At 41.7% G+C, this 23298-nt stretch overlaps 1 protein-coding gene across 1 annotated transcript in view; it reads left to right on the forward strand.

The window, feature by feature from the left end:
* Nucleotides 1-23298, forward strand: part of LOC120498890 (GON-4-like protein) — a 46847-nt gene that overhangs the window by 11880 nt on the left and 11669 nt on the right. The window contains exons 10-22 of the mRNA XM_039702112.1: nucleotides 2575-2676; nucleotides 3531-3571; nucleotides 4722-4825; nucleotides 8376-8574; nucleotides 9021-9107; nucleotides 10313-10481; nucleotides 12202-12346; nucleotides 12467-12617; nucleotides 13981-14097; nucleotides 14639-16264; nucleotides 17740-17986; nucleotides 19977-20158; nucleotides 22165-22362. Of these exons, the coding sequence (XP_039558046.1) occupies nucleotides 2575-2676; nucleotides 3531-3571; nucleotides 4722-4825; nucleotides 8376-8574; nucleotides 9021-9107; nucleotides 10313-10481; nucleotides 12202-12346; nucleotides 12467-12617; nucleotides 13981-14097; nucleotides 14639-16264; nucleotides 17740-17986; nucleotides 19977-20158; nucleotides 22165-22362 (3368 nt within the window). The remainder of the gene's footprint in view (nucleotides 1-2574; nucleotides 2677-3530; nucleotides 3572-4721; nucleotides 4826-8375; nucleotides 8575-9020; nucleotides 9108-10312; nucleotides 10482-12201; nucleotides 12347-12466; nucleotides 12618-13980; nucleotides 14098-14638; nucleotides 16265-17739; nucleotides 17987-19976; nucleotides 20159-22164; nucleotides 22363-23298) is intronic.

A 23298-nucleotide genomic window follows, 5' to 3' on the forward strand; every position in this document is an offset into this window, starting at 1 on the left:
ACACAGCCTTAAGCTAAAAAAGGGAAATTTAGGTTGGACATCAGGAGAAAATTCCAGAATTTTCTTTCCATTAAAAACTATCTGCCCCGGGAGGTGCTGCTCTTGTTTAAACCAAGGGAAATTTAGTTTGGATATTAGGAGAAAGTTCCAGAATTTTCTTTCTATTAAAACTTTCTCTTAATATCCAACCTAAATTTTCCTTTTTTAGCTTAAGGCTGTGTCCTCTTCATTCTGTCACTTCTTGGAGAAAGAGACCAACCCCACCTGACCACCACCCTTTCTGTAAAAAACTATCTGCCCAGGGAGGTGGTGGTCGTATTTAAACCAAGGGAAATTTAGGTTGGATATCAGGAGAAAGTTTTTAATGGAAAGGGTGGTGGTCAGGTGGGGTTGGTCTCTTTCTCCAAGAAGTGACAGAATGAAGAGGACACAGCCTTAAGCTAAAAAAGGAAAATTTAGGTTGGATATTAAGAGAAAGTTTTAATGGAAAGAAAATTCTGGAACTTTCTCCTAATATCCAAACTAAATTTCCCTTAGTTTAAACAAGAGCAGCACCTCCCGGGCAGATAGTTTTTAATGGAAAGAAAATTCTGGAATTTTCTCCTGATGTCCAACCTAAATTTCCCTTGGTGTAGCTTAAGGCTGTGTGCTCTCTTTCTGTCTGGAGAAAGAGACCAGCCCCACCTGACCACCACCCTTTCTGTAAAAGAACTTTCTCCTGATATCCAACCTAAGTTTTCCTTATTTTAAACAAGACCACCACCCCCTTGGGCAGACAATTCTAGAATTTTATCACTCTTTCCATTAAAAACTTTCTCTTAATATCCAGCCTGATTTTCCCTTTTTTAGCTTAAGGCTGTGTCCTCTCATTTGTCTGGGGAAAGAGACCAACCCAAACTGACTGTAACCATTTTTCAAGATGTTCAAGAAAGTGATAAGGTCACCCCTGAGTCTCCTTTTCTCCAGGCTAAACACCCCCAGCTGCCTCAGTTGTTCTTTAATTTTAATTACTATTTATTATTATTAATTAATTATTAAATTTACATTGTTCTGTTGATTTCGTTCAAGGATGGATTTCTCATGATCCTCCTCAAAACCCTTGAAAATAATTTCTTATGATTCTTCTTATGATTAAACAATAATTACATCTAATTACTAAGCAATCATCCCATCTAACAATTAAATAATTTATCATATTCTGGTTACACAGATGCAGTTTCACATGATCTGGCAAACCCAAGCCCTAACAATTCCCAGGGCCTACTAAGCCTAAATTTCTTTCTAACTCCCCAAATATACCATGATTTTAGAAACATTTTATCCCTGTACTGTCAGCAGGACTTGTGTTCCAAGTTCCTTCCCACCCAAACCATTCCCTGATTGTTTGCTGAAAGCCTGAAACTTTGGTTTTTTATTTATACATTATATTTTGGTCTGCAGCCATTAATTTTTTAATCCTGTGCATTAGTCTTGCAATCAGTTTTCCTCATCTTCCCCTTTGTTTAAACTTCAGGTATCTCACTTGAAAATATTTATGTAATATCCTGTAAATGTGAAATTTTGGATTTTTTAAATTAATACACAATATTTTTGTCTGCAAACATTAATTTTTTAATCCCATGCATGAGTCCTGCAATCAGCTTCTCTCATCTTCCCCTTTGTTTCAACTTCAGGTGTCTCACTTGTAAATATTTATGTAATATCCTGTACACTTGTAAATATTTATGCAATATCCTGTAAATATGAAGCTTTTTTTAAATTTATACATGATATTTTTGTCTGCAGCCATTCAGTTTTTAATCCCATGCATGAATCCTGCAATCAGCTTCTCTCATCTTCCCTTTTGTTTCAACTTCAGGTGTCTCACTTGTAAATATTTATGTGATACCCTGTAAATATGAAATTTTGGGGTTTTTTAATTTATACATGATATTTTTGTCTGCAACCATTAATTTTTAAATCCTGTGCATGAGTCCTGCAATCAGCTTTTCTCATCTTCCCCTTTGTTTAAACTTCAGGTGTCTCACTTGTAAATATTTATGCAATATCCTGTAAATGTGACAAGAACTGGCACCCACCAAGGGGAGTGGTGGATTTAACCCCTGATGCACCCGAGTCCCAGTGTGTTGTACTCCTTGTTTGGGCCACATTCACTTCTTGGGGTTTTTTTGGAGTAGAAGCAGTTATTTTATTTTTGAAGAGAAACAGGAACAAGCTCTGGGGCCTGGCCTCCTTTTTATTTTCTTTTTTTTTTTCCTGTATTTCCTGGTTGCTTACAGTGGTGCAAATTGAATATAAACCAGAAACTGAAATGCCACCAGTGGACTCTTCCTAAATTCAGCAGAAACTCAGGTCCCAGAGGCTCAAAGCAGCTTTTCAGCATGGGAATGGCTGCAGCTCAGGGTCCTGGCAGCTCGGTGTGAGAGGAGGAAGGGTTTGTTGTTGCTTCCATAAATACAGTTAATTTCCAGCTGCAATTCCAGCCCTGTTTGTGGCACTGAACAAACTTCTGCTCCTGCCCTGCTGCTGGGGCAGGGTGCTGACAGAACCTCTTCAAAAGCTGCTCCTTTGCAGATGAAGCTGATGATGATGATGACCCTGAGTACAATTTCCTGGAAGATCTGGATGAACCAGACACAGAAGATTTCAGGAATGACCGTGCTGTGAGGATCACCAGTAAGTTCCCCTCCACTGGCAGCAGTAATTCCTTGGGAATTGTTTTCTTGCAAGGATTTTTTTTGCAGTGTAGGATGTTAAATAAAGATCTCCATGCTGGTTTGATCAGCCTTTGGCTGTCTGGGAGTGCATGGAAGGATCTGGGCTGAGCTGCTGTGCCTGAAGAACAGTATTTAGGTGACAACAAAACCAGAAATTAGGTTTTATTTCTCCCAGGAAATGGGCAGAGAGCCTGGATCTGCTGGGTGAGGGATCAAAACTCTGCAGGAGCTGGGCAGAGATTGTGCCAGCCTCAGTGGCAGCCACTCCTCACTCTGCTGGTGGCTGGAGGATGCAACATCATGGCAGAAAAATTCAATTTTCTTTTTGTGGCAAGGGTCTCTTGCTGCCCTGACATTGTTTTGATGGCAGGAGATGCTTGGGGAGCTGCTTTGTCCAAGTGTGTCACCTTCTGAAAGCTTCAGGCACTCCAGACTCGAATGCTTGCCTTGTGATTGGATTTAATTAGATGCTGAAGTCCTCACAGCTTAGTTTTATAAACATATCACTTTCTGTCTCTGCAAAAAGCCACGCTTCCTTTAGGTCTCACTGCAGATTTACATAACTTTAAATTTAATCATGAAAACGAGTTTTTATGTGATATTTTAGAATCCAGACAATCTCAGCTCAAGTTATTTTTGGGCCCAGCATTACCAAAAGGAATTATCAGGGGCCTTTCTTTTTTGGTCCCCTGTTTGCAGGAGGAGGATTTCCCTTTGTGAGAGAAATCCCTTCATTGAGTTGGTGTTGTGACAGGATTGCTGAGTGTTTCTTGGAAAAGGCATCTTCATAATCCTTTTTCATTTTACTTGCAGAAAAGGAAGTGACTGAGCTGATGGAGGAGCTGTTTGAGACAGTGAGTGATGAACTGAGGGTGGCACTGAGGTGTCAGATGTGACACCTGGAGGGGGGCTCAGGGCTGGGGGTGTGCCAGGGGCTCTGCCACAGATGGGGCATTTTTAGCCTTAAAATGAGGAGGTCTGCAGGGATTTCCTGGAGTGAAAATTTGTAGGGATTTCCTGGAGTGAGAGTCTGTGAAGTGAAGATCTCTAGGGATTTCCTGGAGTGAAGCTCTCTAGGGTTTTCCTGAACTGTCTGCAGGGATTTCCTGAATTGAAGGTCTGCAGGGCTTTCCTGAAGGTCTGCAGGCCTTTCTTCAAGTGAGGATTTGCAGGGATTTCCTGAAGGTCTGTAGGGATTTCCTGAAGGTCTGTAGGGATTTCCTGAAGGTCTGCAGGGATTTCTTCAAGTGAGGATCTGCAGGGATTTCCTAAAGTAAAGATCTCTAGGGATTTCCTCAAGTGAAGGTCTGTAAGGATTTCCTGAAGATCTCTAGGGATTTCCTGAAGCGAAGCTCTGTAGGGTTTTCCTGAGCTGTCTGCAGGGATTTCCTGAAATGAAGGTCTGCAGAGATTTCCTGAAGTGAAGATCTCTAGGGATTTCCTGAAGTGAAGGTCTGTGAAATTAAGGTCTGCAGGGATTTCCTGAGGATCTGTAGGGATTTCATAAAATGAAGATCTGTAGGGATTTCATAAAATGAAGATCTGTAGGTATTTCCTGAAGATCTGTAGGGATTTCCTAAAGTGAAGCCCTGTAGGGTTTTCCTGAGCTGTCTGTAGAGATTTCCTGAAGGGAGGGTCCATGAAATGAAGGTCTGCAGGGATTTCCTGAAGGTCTGCAGGGATTTCCTAAAGTGAAGGTGTGTAAGGATTTCCTGAAGTGAAGATCTGTGAAGTGAGGGTCTGCAGGGATTTCCTGAAGATCTGTAGGGATTTCCTACAGTGAAGATTTATAGGGATTTCCTAAAGTGAAGGACTGTGAAATGAAGGTCTGCAGGGATTTCCTAAAGTGAAGATCTCTAGGGATTTTCTGAAGTGAAGATGTGTGGGGATTTCCTGGAGATCTGCAGGGATTTCCTGAAGGGAAGATCATCATCATCATCATTAGCCACAGGTAAATTTCTTCTTGAGCTGTCTCCTCCTGACTTGCTCCATGTCTGCTGCCAGTTCCAGGGTGAGATGGGTTTCTCCAGCATGAAAGAGGACAGGCCAGAAGATGAAGATGCTGTTACAGAGTCTCGGCCAAATTTTAACACCCCCCAGGCCCTCAGGTAGGAGCATTTGTTTGTGTCCTGGTTTCTTCTGAGGAAAAGCCTCTGCTTACCTCTGTGGCAGCACCCAAGAGAACTGTCCTGGCAGCTCAGGCCACTGCTCTGAAAGCTCTGGGCCATTTTCCTTCATGGGATTGGACAATTAAATTGATTCTTTTTATTCTGTTTGCCACTGTTGGCTTTGCTGCTGGTAATCTGAAAATCTGCTTGCATCTGGAAATGAAAAGCAATGAAAAAAGGGACAGAAAGAGTAAAAGTGCCTGCACTGAGGTTGGTGCTGTTCTTTATTTCAGCTGAAAATACAGATATGTGAATGTGCCCCAAAAAGGCAGCATCTGCAGGGGGGAATTCTGTTCCTGCTTCCCCAGACTCTGTGCTCTATAATCATGGAATGGATTGGGTTGGAAGGGAGATTAAAACTCATCTCATTTCACCTCTGTCATGTCAGGGACACCTTCCTTTTGGATTCAATACATAAAAACAAGATTTCCCAGAGCAGCTGGGACTGCCCCTGCATCCCTGGAAGTGTTGGACAGTTTGGAGCACCCAGGGATGGTGGGAGGTGTCCCTGCCCTGGCACTGGATGAGTTTTTGGGTCTGTTTCAACCCAAACCATTCCATGGCTCCATGAGCACATTGCCCAAAAATCCCCTTGCACCTAAACTGGGGTGGGGTGAGGATCTGAAACTGCTGAGCTCCCCAATCTTTGGATTAAATAAATGTAACCAGATTTCCCAGAGCAGCTGGGGCTGCCCCTGGCAGTGTCCAAGGCCAGGTTGGAGACCCTGGGATGGTGAAGGTGTCCCTGCCATGGCAGGGGGGGGAATAAGGTGAATTTTAAGGTTCCTCCAGCCCAAACCATTCCATAATTCTGTTTTCTCTCAGGTAATCATTGCAGTGTGTTTCAGCAGCTGCAGAGCAGCTCAGGGTGGGAGGTGGCTCCTGGTTTGTGGGGCAGACCAGCTGGAGTGCAGCTGAGCCTGTTTGGGAAGGAGCTGAAATCAAAGCTGGGCTTTGTGCAGCTCCCTCTGGGCTGAGCAGTGCCAGAGGGGAGCAGCAGCTCTGAACCCAGCCACACTGAAATCCAGGCACCTTTGTGCTTTATTTCCGTTTTTTTGGCTTTGATAATAGTGGTTGTAGTCATTTTCTTTGGAGGGTCACTTCTCCCAGTGGTTTCTTCCCTGGTTTTCTCTGCATACAGGATTCTTTAAGGCAAAAATCATCATTTGCTGGAATTGTTGTTGGTTTTATGATACCTTGCATTAGGAGCAGCATGGAACAATCCTCAGGGCTGGTACAGGAGGGAAGCTGATCACCAGCAGGAATCAGATTAACTGGTACAGCTGAAACAAATAAAATAAAATCATGAATAGGAATAAACTCCTGCTACAGGAGCAGCTCTTACTGTAGGATCTCTGTAGAGTTCTCAGCATAGGACTGGGTAATAATGAATCAATTTTTTAAATTAAATAGCCTCAGGCCTGCTACAGCTGATCACCAGCAGAATTCAGGAGATTACCTGCTGTAGCTAAAATAAATAATGAATAATAATGAAATAATGAACTCCTTTTGCTACAGGAGCAGCTCTTACTGTAGGATCTCTGTAGAGTTCTCAGCATAGGACTGGGTAATAATGCATCAATTTTTGAATGAAGTAACCTCTAGGTTGGTACAGAAGGGAAGCTGATCACCAGCAGAAATCAGATTAACTGGTACAGCTAAAATAAACAAAATAATGAATAATAATGAAAAATGGAACTCCTCCAGGAGCAGCTCTTACTGTAGGATCTCTGGTAAAGTTCTCATCATAAGGTTGGGTAATAATTAATTGATTTTTTAATTAAATAGCCTCAAGTCTGGTACAGAAGGGAAGCTGATCACCAGCAGAATTCAGATTAACTGGTGTAGCTAAAGTAAATAAAATCAAATAAAATAATGACTAAGAATGAACTCCTGCTACAGGAGCAGCTCTTACTGTAGGATCTCTGTAGAGTTCTCAGCATAGGACTGGGTAATAATGAATCAATTTTTGAGTGAGGTAACCTCAGGTCTGGTACAGAAGGGAAGCTGATCGCCAGCAGAATTCAGATTAACTGGTGTAGCTAAAATAAATCAAATAAAATAATGAAATCATTTCTGCTCTTACTGTAGGATCTCTGGAAGGTTCTCAGCATAAGGCTGGGTAATAATTAATTAATTTTTTAATAAATTAGACTCAGGCCTGGAACAGCTGATTACCAGCAGAAATCAGATTAACTAGTATAACTAAAATAAAATAATGAATAATAATGAAATAATTCCTTCTGCTCCTACTGTAGGATCTCTGGTGGAGTTCTCAGCACAGGACTGGGTGATAATTAATTAATTTTTGAATAAAGTAGCCACAGGCCTGTTACAGAAGGGAAGCTGATCACCAGCAGAAATCAGATTAACTGGTATAGCTAAAATAAAAAAAATAATGAATAATAATGAAAAATGGAACTCCTCCAGGAGCAGCTCTTACTGTAGGATCTCTGGTAAAGTTCTCATCATAAGGTTGGTTAATAATTAATTAATTTTTAATTAAATAGCCTCAAGTCTGGTACAGAAGGGAAGCTGATCACCAGCAGAATTCAGATTAACTGGTACAGCTAAAATAAATCAAATAAAATAATGAAATCATTTCTGCTCTTACTGTAGGATCTCTGGAAGGTTCTCAGCATAAGGCTGGGTAATAATTAATTAATTTTTTAATAAATTAGACTCAGGCCTGGAACAGCTGATTACCAGCAGAAATCAGATTAACTAGTATAACTAAAAATAATGAATAATAATGAAATAATTCCTTCTGCTCCTACTGTAGGATCTCTGGTGGAGTTCTCAGCACAGGACTGGGTGATAATTAATTAATTTTTGAATAAAGTAGCCACAGGCCTGTTACAGAAGGGAAGCTGATCACCAGCAGAAATCAGATTAACTGGTATAGCTAAAATAAAAAAAATAATAATAATGAACTCCTTCTGCTACAGGAGTAGCTGTTCCTGTAGGATCTCTGGTAAAGTTCTCAGCATAAGGCTGGAGAATAAATATTAAAAATAATTCAATATTGAAATTATAATTAAATATTAAAATATTTAATAATATAAATTATAATTAAATATTCAAATACTTAAATATTTTAAATTGTTTAATATTTTAAGATACTTTATCAAAAAATGAATAAAAGTAGCAGGATTTGAGGCAGTGTGTGGTCTTTCTGGAGACCTTCCAGCTGGAGTTATTGTTGAGTAATACAGGGATGGCAAAACCAAACTGTGCAAACCAGACAGAGAGTAAAATAAAGAAACAATATTCTAAATAAATAAAAATTAAATAAATAAACTGTGTTCTAAATAAAAAGTGTCCTAAATAAATAAAAAAAAGTTCTAAATAAATAAAAATCTTCTAAATAAACATGAACATGAATGTATTTAGAACATGAATGTTCTAAACAAATGTTATTAAACCAGAGATTTATTAAATTTTTGTATTTTTTTGTTTTGTATCACATTTGTATTCCATTTTCCAACAGATTTGAGGAGCCTCTGGCCAATATGCTGAACAAGCAGCACCAGACAGTGAAGGAGCAGCTGGAGCAGCTGAGAATAAAAAAATCTTCAATCAAAGCACCCCAAGAGGCTGAAAAATCCAAATCCCAAAGTGAGAAACCCCTGCAGAGCCTTGTTCTGGACAGTGCACAAAGGAAGAGGCTCCAGCAGCAAATGCAGCAGGTAATCAATGGTTTAGGCTGTAAAATCCTATTTTCACCAATTTTATTGCTGTCTAAGGATATTATTCTTCATCTAGCTTGAATTCTTTTTTTTCTTCCTGCCACCACATGAAACTGTGTAGAAATACAGAAATCTCAGAGGTGAAATCATTGTTGCTAAAGAAATAATTATGTATTTATGTAGGAAAAATTAATTTCTGTGTTGGTCATGATGAATTTGGCACAAAAGGTGAAGAACTGCCCAAGGATTTCAACAGCTGATGTCTTCAAAATTTGTGTAATGAACTTTCTGCCGTGGATATTAAAGTTTCCCCTCAGTTTTCTGTTGCTTTTAAGATTTTTTGCTCAGGAGATATTTCTTGTGCCTTTGGACTTGTGCTTTCCATTTCCTTGGATTTGTGATAAACTGAGAAAAAACCCCAAATTTCTCTGATTTTATTCCTCAAGCATGTCCAGCTCCTGACTCAAATCCATCTCCTGGCAAGTTTCAACCCTGCTCTGAGTTCAGAGGCCAGCACCACCCAGATGTTTTTGGTAAGGAATGCCCAAAATCACACAGCCATAAATTCAAATTATTGCTGGTCCTTGGGCAAACACAGAAAGATTAATTTATTTATCATTTATTTACTTTGAAAAATGAATTATTTTATTTATCCCATTAAACTGAGAAATAAAGTCCTGAAAAGAGCCTTAATTTTCAGTTTAATGGGATAAATATTGGAATGGATAATGAGTTTAAGGGGATAAATATTGGCCTGGGCAAACTGAGAAGTTATTAATTTATTTATTGTTTATTTACTTAGATTAATTATTTATCCCATTAAACTGAGAACTAAAGTTCTGGAAAGGAAACTTAATTTTCAGTTTAATGTGATAAATATTGGAATGAATAATGGGTTTAGTGGGGTAAATGTTGGTCTGGGCAAACTGAGAAAGAATAATTTATTTATCATTTATTTACTTAGATTAATTATTTTATTTATCCCATTAAACTGAGGACTAAAGTTCTAGAGAGGAACCTTAATTTTCAGTTTAATGGGAGAAATATTGGGATGGATAATGGGTTTAATGGGAGAAATATTGGAATTCTGGAAAGGGAAATTCTGGAATTCTGGGAAGTGAAAAATAAAATAAAATTATGGAATGATAGAATGGTTTGGGTGGGGAGGGACCTTAAAGCTCACTCAGTTCCACCTGAGTGAAACACCAGGGACACCTTGCACTAATTAAATAATTCAATAATCCCTCTAATTTCCACTGAATTCCAATAATTAAATAGTTCCAGTGTCCCGGGGAAAAATGGAAAAGAAGATGGGAAGGGGAAAATATGGAAAGGGGAAAAGATTGAAAAGGAAAAGATGGAAGGGGAAAGGATGGAAAGGGGAAAAGATGGGAAGGGGAAAAGATGGAAAAGGAGAAAATGGGAAGGGGAGAAGATGGAAAGGGAGAAGATGGGAAGGGGAAAAGATGGGAAGGAAAACTATAGAAAGGGGAAAAGATTGAAAAGGAAAAGATGGAAGGGGAAAGGATGAGAAGGGAGAAGATGGAAGGGGAAAGGATGAAAAGGGAAAAGAGTTTTGCCTTTTGCTGATGTAAATTGAGGGAGGAAAGCAGGATTCCAGGGATGGAGAGGCACAGTTCTCTGAGCCCCCGTGGCAGTGCCTGGCTTTGGGATGCCCCAGGGGAGGATTTCTAATGGGATTTTTTGCACCACCCCTGCTGTGTCTCTGCCTTGGCAGAGCGAGCTGGGGAGCTTTGCCTGCAGCTCCACCCTGCACCAGGTGTCCCAGAACCCCAAATTCCAGACCATGTTCCAGCCCTGCAACTTGCAGGAGGCCCTGCAGCTCCTGGAGGATTTCCATGCCCAGGTGCCCGTGGACTGCAGCCCTAGGAAGGCTGTGAAGAATGGTAAGGGAGGGGACAGGCTGCATGGTGGCCTTTTCTGACCCAGAAATGGGGTGTTTTAAAGAACTTTTATTCTGTTTGCAGTCTCATGTGAAGGGTGAGACAATACAGCTCTCACAGGTTATAATAAATATATATAATACATTATAAGGTTCAATAGATAATATATGATATATATAACATATAATGTAGATTATAATATATAATAGCTATAATAGATATATAATATAATATATATTATCTATCAAGTATTATGTATATCATATATAATATATAACCCATTATATATTAGAATTTATAATTTAGTATGTGTTATCATGTATTCTATATTTTTTATATATATATATATATTATATATAATTATAATGTATTATATATAATATATATTATATATATTATATGTTATATATTATATATTGTATATGGTATATTATATATTGTATATTATAGATATTATTATATATAATATAATTTATGCTTTATATTTCTCTATTTTTCTATCTATATGTATACATATCTATCTATCTATCTATCTATCTATCTATATCTATATGCAGGTAATAATTCCTGCCATTGCAATCAGAAGCTAATTATTTCCTAATTACAATATGCTAAAAGTGTTTCTTGGCCTGTCAGCTTCAGCTTTAGCCACACCAATTTCCTAGAAATCCATTTTTATACAGGTTATAATTCCTGCCATTACAATCAGAATCTAATGATTTCCTAATTACAATGTACTAAATTGTATATCAGCTCTAGCCACACCAATTTCCTAGAAATCCATTTCCCACAGGGACAGGGTGGATTATGCCCTTTTCTGACCCAGAAATGGGAGTTCAGGGGTGTTTTAAAGAACTTTTATTCTATTTTCAGTCTCACGTGAAGGGTGAGATAATACAGGTCTCACAGGTTATTTTATATATGTAAATATATATATTAAAAATATATAATATTATAATGTATACTATATGATATAATATATATTATATATCACTTACTATATATATAATATATATTATACATTAAAATGTATTTTGTGTATATATATACACACACTGGTTTTATTTCCTGCCATTGCAATCAGAAGCTAATTATTTCCTAATTACAATATGCTAAAAGTGTTTCTTGGCCTGTCAGCTTCAGCTTTAGCCACACCAATTTCCTAGAAATCCATTTCCCACAGGGACAGGGTGGATTATGCCCTTTTCTGACCCAGAAATGGGAGTTCAGGGGTGTTTTAAAGAACTTTTATTCTATTTTCAGTCTCACGTGAAGGGTGAGATAATACAGGTCTCACAGGTTATTTTATATATATAAATATATATCTATTAAAAAATATATAATATTATAATGTATACTATATGATATATATTATATATCACTTACTATATATATAATATATATTATACATTAAAATGTATTTTGTGTATATATATACACACACTGGTTTTATTTCCTGCCATTGCAATCAGAAGCTAATTATTTCCTAATTACAATACACTAAAAGTCCCTCCTGGGCTCGTGTCTTGCTACAGAGCAAAAGAAAAGATGGAAGGAGAAAATAATTTTCCATTTTGCTGGTGTAAACTAGGAAATGTGCACATTCTAAGAACAGGAAGAAAGTCTTATTTTTGCAGTTAAAATAAACTGTTTTTAAAAAGTGAGCTGTGAAAAACCTTCCTGCACACACCCACCTGTCCCTCCCTGTTAATTCTTCCCACAGCAAATGATTTCTCCTGTTTGCCAAAGCAAGTGGCCTGGATTTTGGCAACCAGGAAAGTTTTCATGTACCCAGAGCTGCTGCCAGTCTGTGCCTTGAGAGCAAACCCCCCCCGAGACAAGATTGTCTTCACCAAGGCAGAGGACAAGTAGGTGTTTTAATTACTGCCCAAAACGGGTGGAAATCGGGGTGTTAATGAGAATTTCTGGGGTGCAGCAGCTCCCTGAGAGGTTTCTCATCTCCTCCCCTCCCTTTTTCCCCTCTCCAGCTTGTTGGCTTTGGGGCTGAAACATTTTGAAGGGACAGACTTTCCCAAGCCTTTGATCAGCAAATACCTGCTGCCCACCAAAACTGCCCATCAGCTGACAGTGAGGATCAAGAACCTGACCATGAACAGAGCCCCTGACAACATCATCAGGGTAAGGGTGCTCTTGTATTTCAGATTAAATGGCATCTTTTGGTAGCAGGCAGGATTCAGCCTTTTATTTGTCTTTATAAAAGGACTTGGGAGGTGTTCAGATACTGATTTGGTTCCTTAGAGCCCTGGTAAAACTCAGTGATCCTGATAAAAATTTATCCAAGTCAGCTGTTGAGTAGCAAAATTTAAACAAAAGTTCTGTTTGCAGCCAGCAAAACCAGTATTTAGATACTGATTTGGCTCCTTAGAGTCCAGATAGTCCTGATAAAAGTTCATCCAAATCAGCTTTTGAGTAGTGAAATTGAAACAAAAGTTCTGTTTGCAGCCAGCAAAGTAGTATTTAGATACTGATTTGACTCTTTAGAATCCAGGTAAAACTCAGTGATCCTGGTAGAAATTTATCCAAGTGAGCTTTTGAGTAGTGAAATATAAACAAAACTGTTGTTTGCAGCCAGCAAAGCAGTATTTAGATACTGATTTGACTCTTTAGAATCCAGGTAAAACTCAATGATTCTGATTAAAAATTCATCCAAGTCAGCTTTTGAGTAGTGAAATTTAAACAAAAGTTCTGTTTGCAGCCAGCAAAACAAGTATTTAGATACTGATTTGACTCTTTAGAGCACAGATAGTCCTGGTAAAACTCAGTGATCCTGATAAAAATTAATTCAAGTCAGCTTTTGAGTAGCAAAATTGAAACAAAAATGTTTGCAGCCAGCTGGGCAGTGACCCTGTCCCATAAACTACTGGGAGCAAAACCAGATAAAACAACACCTGCACAAAACAAAACCAGATAAAACCAGATAAGACAACATCTGCACAAAACAAAACCAGTTAAAACAACACCTGCATTAAACAACACCTGCATAGAACAACAGCTGCATAAAACAAAACCAGCTAAAATCAGACAAAACAACACCTGCACAAAACAAAACCAGATAAAACCAGGTAAAGCAACACCTGCACAAAACAAAACCAGATCAAATCAGGTAAAACAACACCTGCACAAAACAAAACCAGATCAAATCAGATTAAACAACACCTGCACAAAACAAAACCAGCTAAAATCAGACAAAACAACACCTGCACAAAACAAAACCAGATAGAACACCTGCATAGAACAACAGCTGCATAAAACAGCACCAGAAAAAACGGAGCTGAAAAAGCTGCCTGAACCTGTGTGAGAGCAGCCAGGGTGGCAGCGAGCTCCTGTTCAGCCTTGGTTATTGATTTTTAATGTTCCTGGGGGTAGAACTTATTAAAGGATTGTTTTATTGGCATGAACACCTGGAGAGAGGCCAGTCCCTCACCCCAGGAGGTGCCCTGAGCACAGTGACCTGGTGTGGCCCTGCCTGCTGTCCCCACAGTTCTACAAAAAGACCAAGCAGCTGCCGGTGCTGGTGAAGTGCTGTGAGGAGATCCAGCCCCACGAGTGGAAAGCTCCTGTGGAGAGGGAGGAGCATCGCCTGCCCTTCTGGCTCAAGGTGTTTTCTGCTGCTCTGCACCCAGCCCTGGGGGGTTGGTGGTGTTTGGTTCGTTTTTGGGGGGTTTTATTTGGTTTTGTGGGGATTTTTTCCCTTGGGGATCTCCTTTTTGTGTGGATTTTTCTGGGAGGCACAGACATCATTCCTATGAGTCAGGCAGGACTGTGCCCAAGGGAACAACTCAAATGCCATAAAATCCATTTCTCTGGATCACCCCCTGTTACACAGGGAACTTTCCTTCCCACAAAATCTTGTGTCCGCTAAACCAACCTTTATAAAGAATACAAAAAAACCTTTTTCTCAGGATCTCAGAGTCTTCTAAAAGCTTTGCAGTGCAGCTCAGGAATTTGAAGTGCTATTAAGTATCATGCAGTAGTTAAAGGAAATAAAACCTGCTCGAAGAAGTTAGAAGAAAGAAGCAGGTGGAAGGAGCTCTTCCACCTTCAGTGGAAGAGCTTCAGTGCTGCTGTGTGAAGGTGGGAATACAGAGATAACCTGTAATAAATAATAAATTCCAATAATGAATTCTCGCTCCCTTCAGGCAAGCTTGCCCTCCATCCAGGAAGAGCTGAAGCAGCTGGCAGAAGATGCCAAGGAGACAGCAGCTTCAGCTGATGGAGAATCTGCCCTTTTGGGGCCAGAAAAGGAAATTCCAGGCAGGGCAGGTGGTGACAAATGCCCTCTGCTGGTGCCCAAGGGGCTCGTGCTCACCCTGAAACCTTTGGGCAACCGCTTCTCCAGGAGGCCCTGGAGGAGGCAGAGGTGTTCAGCTCTGAAGCCAGTGGTGATCCGTCCCAGCCCGTGTGTGCAGCCCAGCTGCAGCCCCCTGAGTGTCCCCAAGGCCCAGAAGCTGTCCCAGGCAGAGGCTGTGCCCAGCCGGCTCCGGCTCCGCGCGCCTCGGCCCATCAAGCCCGCGCCGCCGCCCCTCAGCCTCCCAGCACTGCTGGCACCTGGCGATGCCTTGGACTTCCAGAATGTTCTTTCCACCGGCCAGCCGAGCTCCAGACAAGCCTTTTCAGCTGCTGTAGGCCCGGCTCTGGTGTCCTCAGAGCAGGTGGCGTTCCAGCCCAAGCTGATGGTGCCCACCGTGGCCGGGATGAAAACGCGCAAGCCGGGCGTGCGTAAGGGCCACCAGAGGAAAAAAGGGACAAGATCTGCCCCAGTGGTGAAACCTTCCCCTCTGATCCAGTCCTCCCCCGTCATCCTGACCGTGCCTGCCACCACGGTGAAGGTGCTGAACATTGGCAATGGCTGCAACATGATCCAGCCCCTGAGCACGGCCGTGGGCCGCGGGGCTCAGGCCATCCCTGTCACCACCCTGCTGGTGAACCCCTCCAGCTTCCCGTGCCCCCTGAACCAGCCCCTGGTGACCTCCTCCATCCCGTCCCTGATTGTGTCGCCCAGCCCTGTTGGTCTGGCTGCTCCTGCTGGGGGTGAAGGGGAGGAGCAGCTGAGCCTGCTCCCTGCCCCGGGTGCTTTCCCCAAGGTGGAGCCCAAGGTGGAGCCCCCGGAGCTCTTCGTGCCCTGCTCCCTGTCCCCAAAGGAGGAGCGTGGCACAAACCCTGCCCTTGGGGACACTCAGGACAAGGGCAGCGAGGGTGACTGCTGCAGCTGGGCAGTGGCAGAGGGAGATGGCAGCACAGCAGAGCCCTTGCCTGTGGTGGAGCTTTTGCCTCCCTTAGAAGATCCTGATGAATCGGTGGAAATCAAGTCTGAAGATTTAAGTGATGCTCCCAAAGAAGCCAACCTGGCACAGCAAAGAGATCTTCTATGTGCTGAAAGCAAGGAGGAGTTCATGCTGGGCCTCGGCCAGGAGCTGAACATGGAGGCTGCTTGTTCCTGCGGGGATGAGCCCAAGCAGGAGCTCTGTGAGGAGAAGGGAGAGGAGGAGCAGCAGGCTGTGCCCTCCCCTCCCCAGGGCGAGTCCCCAAAAACCCTCCCTTACCCAGCTGAGAGGGAGGCAGAGTTCAGCAGCCCCCCGGGCAGGCCGGAGGACTCGTCCAGCATTGATGGGCACTCCGTGGGCACCCCTGGCCCCGAGGCTGCCGCGGACAGGGAGGGCCAGGAGGAGGAGGAGGAGGATGACTTCGATGATTTCACGCAGGATGAGGACGAGGAAATGTCGTCAGCTTCAGAAGAGTCCATTCTGTCAGTGCCAGAGCTGCAGGTAAAGAGAAAAGTTGAATTTAAAAAGCTGTGGGGGTCCTGAAACAGCCTGTGGAGTCAGGGACCCCCTGGGAGCCCCCCAGGGAATGCCCTGGAAATTCCCCAGGGAATTCTTCTGGGCATCCCCCAGGGAATCCCCCAGGGAACCCCCTGGAATCCCCTGGAACCCCCTGGAACCCCCTGGAACCCCCTGGGAAGGTGGGCTGCCATTGTTCTGCTCACAGAGAAATTGAAAACCACATTTTTCCTGAGCATGTTTTAAACCCAGGCTAAGGGAATTGCAAATTATTGCAAATTATTGCAAATAATGACTTGGTTAAACTCTGCAAGGACTCCTCAGTGAGGCTGCTTTCTGAGAATGATTTCAAGAAAAAGTCACAATTCCAGCAGGCCTTCAAGAGCTGAGATAATCATTAAGGAATCATTAATTAATCCCTTCCAAATTAAGGCCTAATGCAGATTTCAACTCTGATGAATTTAAGGACTCCTCAGTGAGGCTGCTCTCTAAGAATTATTTCAAGTAAAAATGACTTTGCAGGTCACAATTCCAGCAATTTAAGAGCTGAGATGATCATTAAGGAATCATTAATGAATCCCTTCTAAATTAAGGCTTAATTTGCTGAATGGCAGATGCTGAAATTTAATTTTACAATTTTAGGCAGCTGTGGAAAGGTTTGAATTCTGTTCCTTAACAAATTCCTTGAATTGGGCAGGTGCTGATTTATGAAAGTGGCTGTTGGATGCAGTGAGGAAGTTGCTGGATGATATTAAACCAAACAAGAAAATGAAATTAAATGAATAAAATAAATAAAATAAATTTTAAAAAATAAAATAAATAAAATAAAAAAAATAAAATGAATAAAGTAAAATAGAGTAAAATAAAATTTAAAAAACAAATTAAATAAAATAAATAAAGTAAAATAATATAAAATAAAGTAAAATAAAATAAAATAATGTGATTTTTGGGGTTCTTTCTAAGGAGACAATGGAAAAACTGACTTGGCTTGCAACAGAGAGACGTTTGAGCCAAGAAGGAGACTCTGAAGAGGAGAATTCCCAGGAGGAGAACTCAGAGCGTGAGGAGCAGGAGGAGGCGGAAGGGGAAGGAGTAGAGAGCTCCCAGAAGGAGGATGAAATGTGTGGAGATGCTTCAGAGGAGCCCAAAGCTGCTTTCCCCATGGCCCAGGCAGCCTCCCCCCAGCTGGAGGCCCACAGGCTGCCCCCGGGTGAGCAAGCTGCTGGATGATATTAAACCAAACAAGAAAATGAAATTAAATGAATTAAATGAATAAATAAAATAAAATTAAAAAAATAAAATAAATAAAATAAATAAGATAAAATAAAAAATAAAATGAATAAAGTAAAATAGAGTAAAATAAAATTTAAAAAACAAATTAAATAAAATAAATAAAGTAAAATAATATAAAATAAAGTAAAATAAAATAAAATAATGTGATTTTTGGGGTTCTTTCTAAGGAGACAATGGAAAAACTGACTTGGCTTGCAACAGAGAGACGTTTGAGCCAAGAAGGAGACTCTGAAGAGGAGAATTCCCAGGAGGAGAACTCAGAGCCTGAGGAGGAGGAGGAGGAGGAAGGGGAAGGAGTAGAGAGCTCCCAGAAGGAGGATGAAATGTGTGGAGATGCTTCAGAGGAGCCCAAATCTGCTTTCCCCATGGCCCAGGCAGCCTCCCCCCAGCTGGAGGCCCACAGGCTGCCCCCAGGTGAGCTTGGGGTTCTCTTTGGACAGCAGTTAAATTCTTTGGGGTTCTTTTTGGGCACCAGGGGAGTTTTGGGGTTCTTTTTGGACAGCAGTTAAATTCTTTGGGGTTCTTTTTGGGCACCAGGGGAGTTTTGGGGTTCTTTTTGGGCACCAGGGGAGTTCTTGGGGTTATTTTTGGGCACCAGGGGAGTTATTTGGGTTCTTTTTGGACAGCAGTTAAATTCTTTGGGGTTATTTTTGGACACCAGGTGAGTTTTGGGGTTATTTTTGGGCACCAGGTGAGATATTTGGGTTATTTTTGGGCACCAGGTGAGTTCTGGGGTTATTTTTGGGCACCAGGTGATTTTTTGGGGTTATTTTTGGATTGCAGGTGAGTTTTTGGGGTTATTTTTGGGCACCAGGGGAGTTTTGGGGTTATTTTTGGACACCAGGTGAGTTTTGGGCACCAGGTGAGTTCTTGGGGTTATTTTTGGACAGCAGTTAAATTCTTTGGGGTTATTTTTGGACACCAGCTGAGTTCTTTGGGCTTTTTTGGATGCCAGCAGTTGAGTTCTTTGGGTTTTTGGACAGCAGGTGAATTTTTTGGGGTTTTTGTGGATTGCAAGTGAGTTCTTTGGGGTTTTTGGACAGCAGGTGAGTTCTTGCTTTTGTTTTGGGGTTTTTGGATGCCAGCAGGTGAGTTTTTGTGATTTAGTTCTCAGTTTAATGGGATAAATCTTGGAATTTTGGAAAGGGTGGGAATTAAAAAAACAATAAGTCATGGAATTACTTTTTTGGACACCAGGTGAGTGCTATGGGTTTTTTTGGACTGCAGGTGAATTTTTTGGGTTTTTTTTTGGATAGCAGGTAAGTTCTTTGGGGTTTTGGGTTTTTTTTGGACACCAGGTGAGTTCTTTGTTTTGGTTTTTCTTTTTTGGGTGCCAGCAGGTGAGTGTTTTGGTTTAGTTCTCAGTTTAATGGGACAAATTTGGGATTTTGGAAAGGGTGGGAATTGAAAAAACAGTAAGTCATGGAATTGCTTTTTTGGGGTTTTTATGGACAGCAGGTGAGTTCTTTAGGGTTTTTGGATGCCAGCAGGTGAGTTCTTTGTTTTGTTTTGGGGTTTCTTCTGGACACCAGGTGAATTTTTGGGGTTGTTTTTGGACACCAGGTGAATTTTTGGGGTTTCTTTTGGACACCAGGTGAATTTTTGGGGTTTCTTTTGGACACCAGGTGAATTTTTGGGGTTTCTTTTGGACACCAGGTGAGTTCTTTGGGGTTTTTGTGGACACAGGTTGTGGGGATGTAGAGCTGCTCTCTGCAGGGAAACCTGGGATCCTGTCTGGGTTTAATTCCCTGGATGTTTGTGGTGTTTTCCAGCTGGAAATACAATTTTAGGACCCAGGCACAGCTCTCCTGCAGACACATTTATGGTTTGTGCCAGCTAATACCTGATCATTTTAGAAGAACAATATTAAATAATCAAACCTTTGCTAAGTTGAATTTTGGCTGACAAGATCATGGTGGAGAAAAGGAAATGAAACAAAACCCAAGTGCTAAATGAGCTTGAGCAGTGACTTTTGAGCCCATTAAATCAACAGATTCCTAAATAAAGCCACAGAAATCTGGATGTAGCCCCTCTTAGTGCCCTATTTAACTCCCTGTCGTGTGACACCAGGTGTTTATCTATGATTTGAACTATTATGAGAATAATTATCTGAATTGGCAGGGTCTCTGTCCCCTCCTGGCTGTGCTGCCCTGATGGGCAGGATTTTTTTACTTCCAGAAAAACCTGGGATCGACCTGTGCCTGTATCCAGAGATTATTTTCAGTCAGATACTGTGAAAACAAGCAGCAAAATTAGGATTTTTTCCAGCTTGACCCATGGGCAGTGACAGGAACTCACCACTGACCGTTGGGAATTTTGCATAATTTCCATTTTCCATAAATCCTGCTCCAATTGCAGCTGGGGCAGAGGCTCTGCCAGCAGCTGACCTGGTGTTCCTCCACAGGAGAGGCCCTGAAGGCCCCGGGGAGGAGCAGGAGCTCGCACAGGACCAGGAACAAGAGGGGCAGAGCTCGAGGCAGCAAGGACAGCTCCAAGCTGCTGCTGCTCTACGACGAGGACATCCTGGAGAGGGATCCCCTGAGGGAGCAGAAGGACCTGGCCTTTGCCCAGGCCTACCTCACCAGGGTAAGGCACCCAGCAAGAGCAAAATCTGGGGTTTTGTGCACAGAAATGCTGGGGCTGAGGTGCTTCACTTCCCAAGGTGTCTCGAGGTGAAGAGGAGGAGAGCAGCTCTTCCTCAGAGTTTTTTACCTGGGAATTCTCTTGGCTTAAATCTCTCTTGCAAGCCAAGTCAGTTTTTCCATTGTCTCCTTAGAAAGAACCAAAAAAAATCCCATTGGTTTGTTTTATTGTTTGGTTTAATATCATTCAGCAGCTTCCTCACTGCACCCAGCAGCCAATTTCATAAATCAGCACCTGCCCAACTAAAGGGTTTTGTTAATTCAAACCCTAAAATTGTACCTGCAAAGTTAAATTTCAGCAGATTCCTCACTGTACCCAGCAGCCAATTTCATAAATCAGCACCTGCCCAACACAAGGATTTTTGGTTAATTCAAACCCTAAAATTGTACCTGCAAAATTAAATTTCAGCATCTTCCTTACTGCATCCAACAGCCAATTTCATAAATCAGCACCTGCCCAACTAAAGGGTTTTGTTAAGGAGCAGAATTCAAACCCTAAAATTGTACCCTGCAGAATTAAATCTCAGCAGATTCCTCACTGTACCCAGCAGCCAATTTCATAAATCAGCACCTGCCCAATTCCAGGATTTTGTTAATTCAAACCCTAAAATTGTACCGGCAAAGTTAAATTTCAGCAGATTCCTCACTGTACCCAGCAGCCAATTTCATAAATCAGCACCTCACCAACTAAAGGGTTTTGTTAATTCAAACCCTAAAATTGTACCTGCAAAGTTAAATTTCAGCAGATTGCTGCTGATTTCCTGCTCTTGCTCTTCCTCCTCCCTCCCCTGTGCTAAGAGGGGGAGCTGGAAGTGAAGGATTCAGGGGCTGGGGGTGCTCACAGCAGCAGAACCTTCTGAATTTCTGAATTTCCAAATTTCTGACCTTGCCTCCTCTGCTGAGCACCTTTGCTTTATCTTCAGGAAAACACTCAGTTGCTTAAAAAAACCTGGAAATGCTGTGTAAATTCTGAGTAGAGGAGATCAAAGATTAGTGGATTAAAAGGATTTAGGGAGAAATTCCTCCCTGGGAGTGCTCAGAGCAGCTGTGGCTGCCCAAGGTGAGGCTGGACAGAGCTTGGAGCAGCCTGGGATGGTGAAAAGTGCCCAAAAAAGCTTGGAATGAGCTGATTTTTAAGATCCCTTCCAGCACAAACACTCTGTGATCAGCTTCTTTCTCCTCTGGGTGTCACCTGCTGTCCAATATCCTAAATTAACTATACAATACTTTTATCCCCAGTTGTTCTTGTTCTATTTATGCTAAATAATAAGCTTTACACCTTTAAAACTTACTCCAAAAAGTAAAAGAAAAAATAAAAAGCACAGTTTGTTTTCAGGCACTGCACTCACTCCTCCACATTGCTACTCCTAAACTGTTGTTGTTTGCAAATAAACAACAAAAAAAGCTCTCCTTTACTTGTAATTAGATTTAACTAACTGAAGAAGTTTTAACTATCTAAAAGTTCCCTTAACTATAATTTTTTTCTTTTTTCTTAAATCTATTCAAACCTACTCTAAACTAAACACCATAAAAACACCAACAACTCTCACCTGTAACCCCACAGCATTTCCAACACTAAACAACTCATAAAAACTTAAATAAACCAAGCTGTAACCCAGGGAGGGAACTTTTTCTGAGTTTGTCATCTCTTTTAGAACAACAAAAAGTTTTATTGTTTAATAAACAAATTTTTTCTGCTTTTCTCCAAAAAAAAAAAATAAAAAATTCTCCCGGACTGGTTAAAAAAAACCAATTAAATCTACTTTTCTAAAAAAAAAAAACTTAAAAAATTCTCTCCTAAATCTATCCTGAACCAAAACATGGCCCAGGTCCGTGAGACCCTGCAGCACATCCCAGGTGGTTAAAAAAAAACAATTAAATCTACTTTTCTAAAAAAAACAACTTAAAAAATTCTCTCCCAAATCTATCCTGAACCAAAACATGGCCCAGGTCCGTGAGACCCTGCAGCACATCCCAGGGAAATACGAGGATTTCCTTCGTGTCATCTACGAGTTCGAGGTGAGCACGGACAGACGGACGGCTGTGGATCTCTACTGCACCCTGCAGAAGCTGCTGCACGACTGGCCACAGCTGCTGACAGACTTTGCAGCTTTTCTTCTGCCAGAGCAAGCTTTGGAGTGTGGCCTGGTAGGTGGAGCGAGATTTGAAGTGACATTAAAGTTTTTGTGGGTAGAAGGATGAGTTCTTCCCAGGGCAAGAAAAGCAGCAAAATTATCAATTTTGCCTTGCTGCTTTTGTGATCAGAATGAGAATTTGGTGGTGTTTGTACATCTGCTGCTGGGTGTGGCTGTGGAGGATCAGCCTTTGCAACCTTAAAAAATTCTCTCCTAAATCTATCCTGAACCAAAACATGGCCCAGGTCCGTGAGACCCTGCAGCACATCCCAGGGAAATACGAGGATTTCCTTCGTGTCATCTACGAGTTCGAGGTGAGCACGGACAGACGGACGGCGGTGGATCTCTACTGCACCCTGCAGAAGCTGCTGCACGACTGGCCACAGCTGCTGACAGACTTTGCAGCTTTTCTTCTGCCAGAGCAAGCTTTGGAGTGTGGCCTGGTAGGTGGAGCGAGATTTGAAGTGACATTAAAGTTTTTGTGGGTGGAAGGATGAGTTCTTCCCAGGGCAAGAAAAGCAGCAAAATTATCAATTTTGCCTTGCTGCTTTTGTGATCAGAATGAGAATTTGGTGGTGTTTGTACATCTGCTGCTGGGTGTGGCTGTGGAGGATCAGCCTTTGCCACTTGGCTGCAGAGACAACAGCAGCTAAAACAGGCACTGGATCCCTGGCTCCAGATCTGCATTCCAGTGGGCAGGATGGAGCTGTCCCCTCTGCATTCCTGAATTCTGCACGTTTCACCTCTGCATTCCTCCTGAATTCTGCACGTTTCACCTCTGCATTCCTGAATTCTGCACGTTTCACCTCTCCATTCCTGAATTCTGCACGTTTCACCTCTCCATTCCTGAATTCTGCAGGTTTCACCTCTCCATTCCTGAATTCTGCACGTTTCACTTCTTCATTCCTCCTGAATTCTGCAGGTTTCACCTCTCCATTCCTGAATTCTG

Source organism: Passer montanus, unplaced genomic scaffold (genome assembly GCF_014805655.1).
Source record: "Passer montanus isolate IOZ18808 unplaced genomic scaffold, ASM1480565v1 scaffold154, whole genome shotgun sequence".
In the NCBI taxonomy this organism is placed as follows: domain Eukaryota; kingdom Metazoa; phylum Chordata; class Aves; order Passeriformes; family Passeridae; genus Passer; species Passer montanus.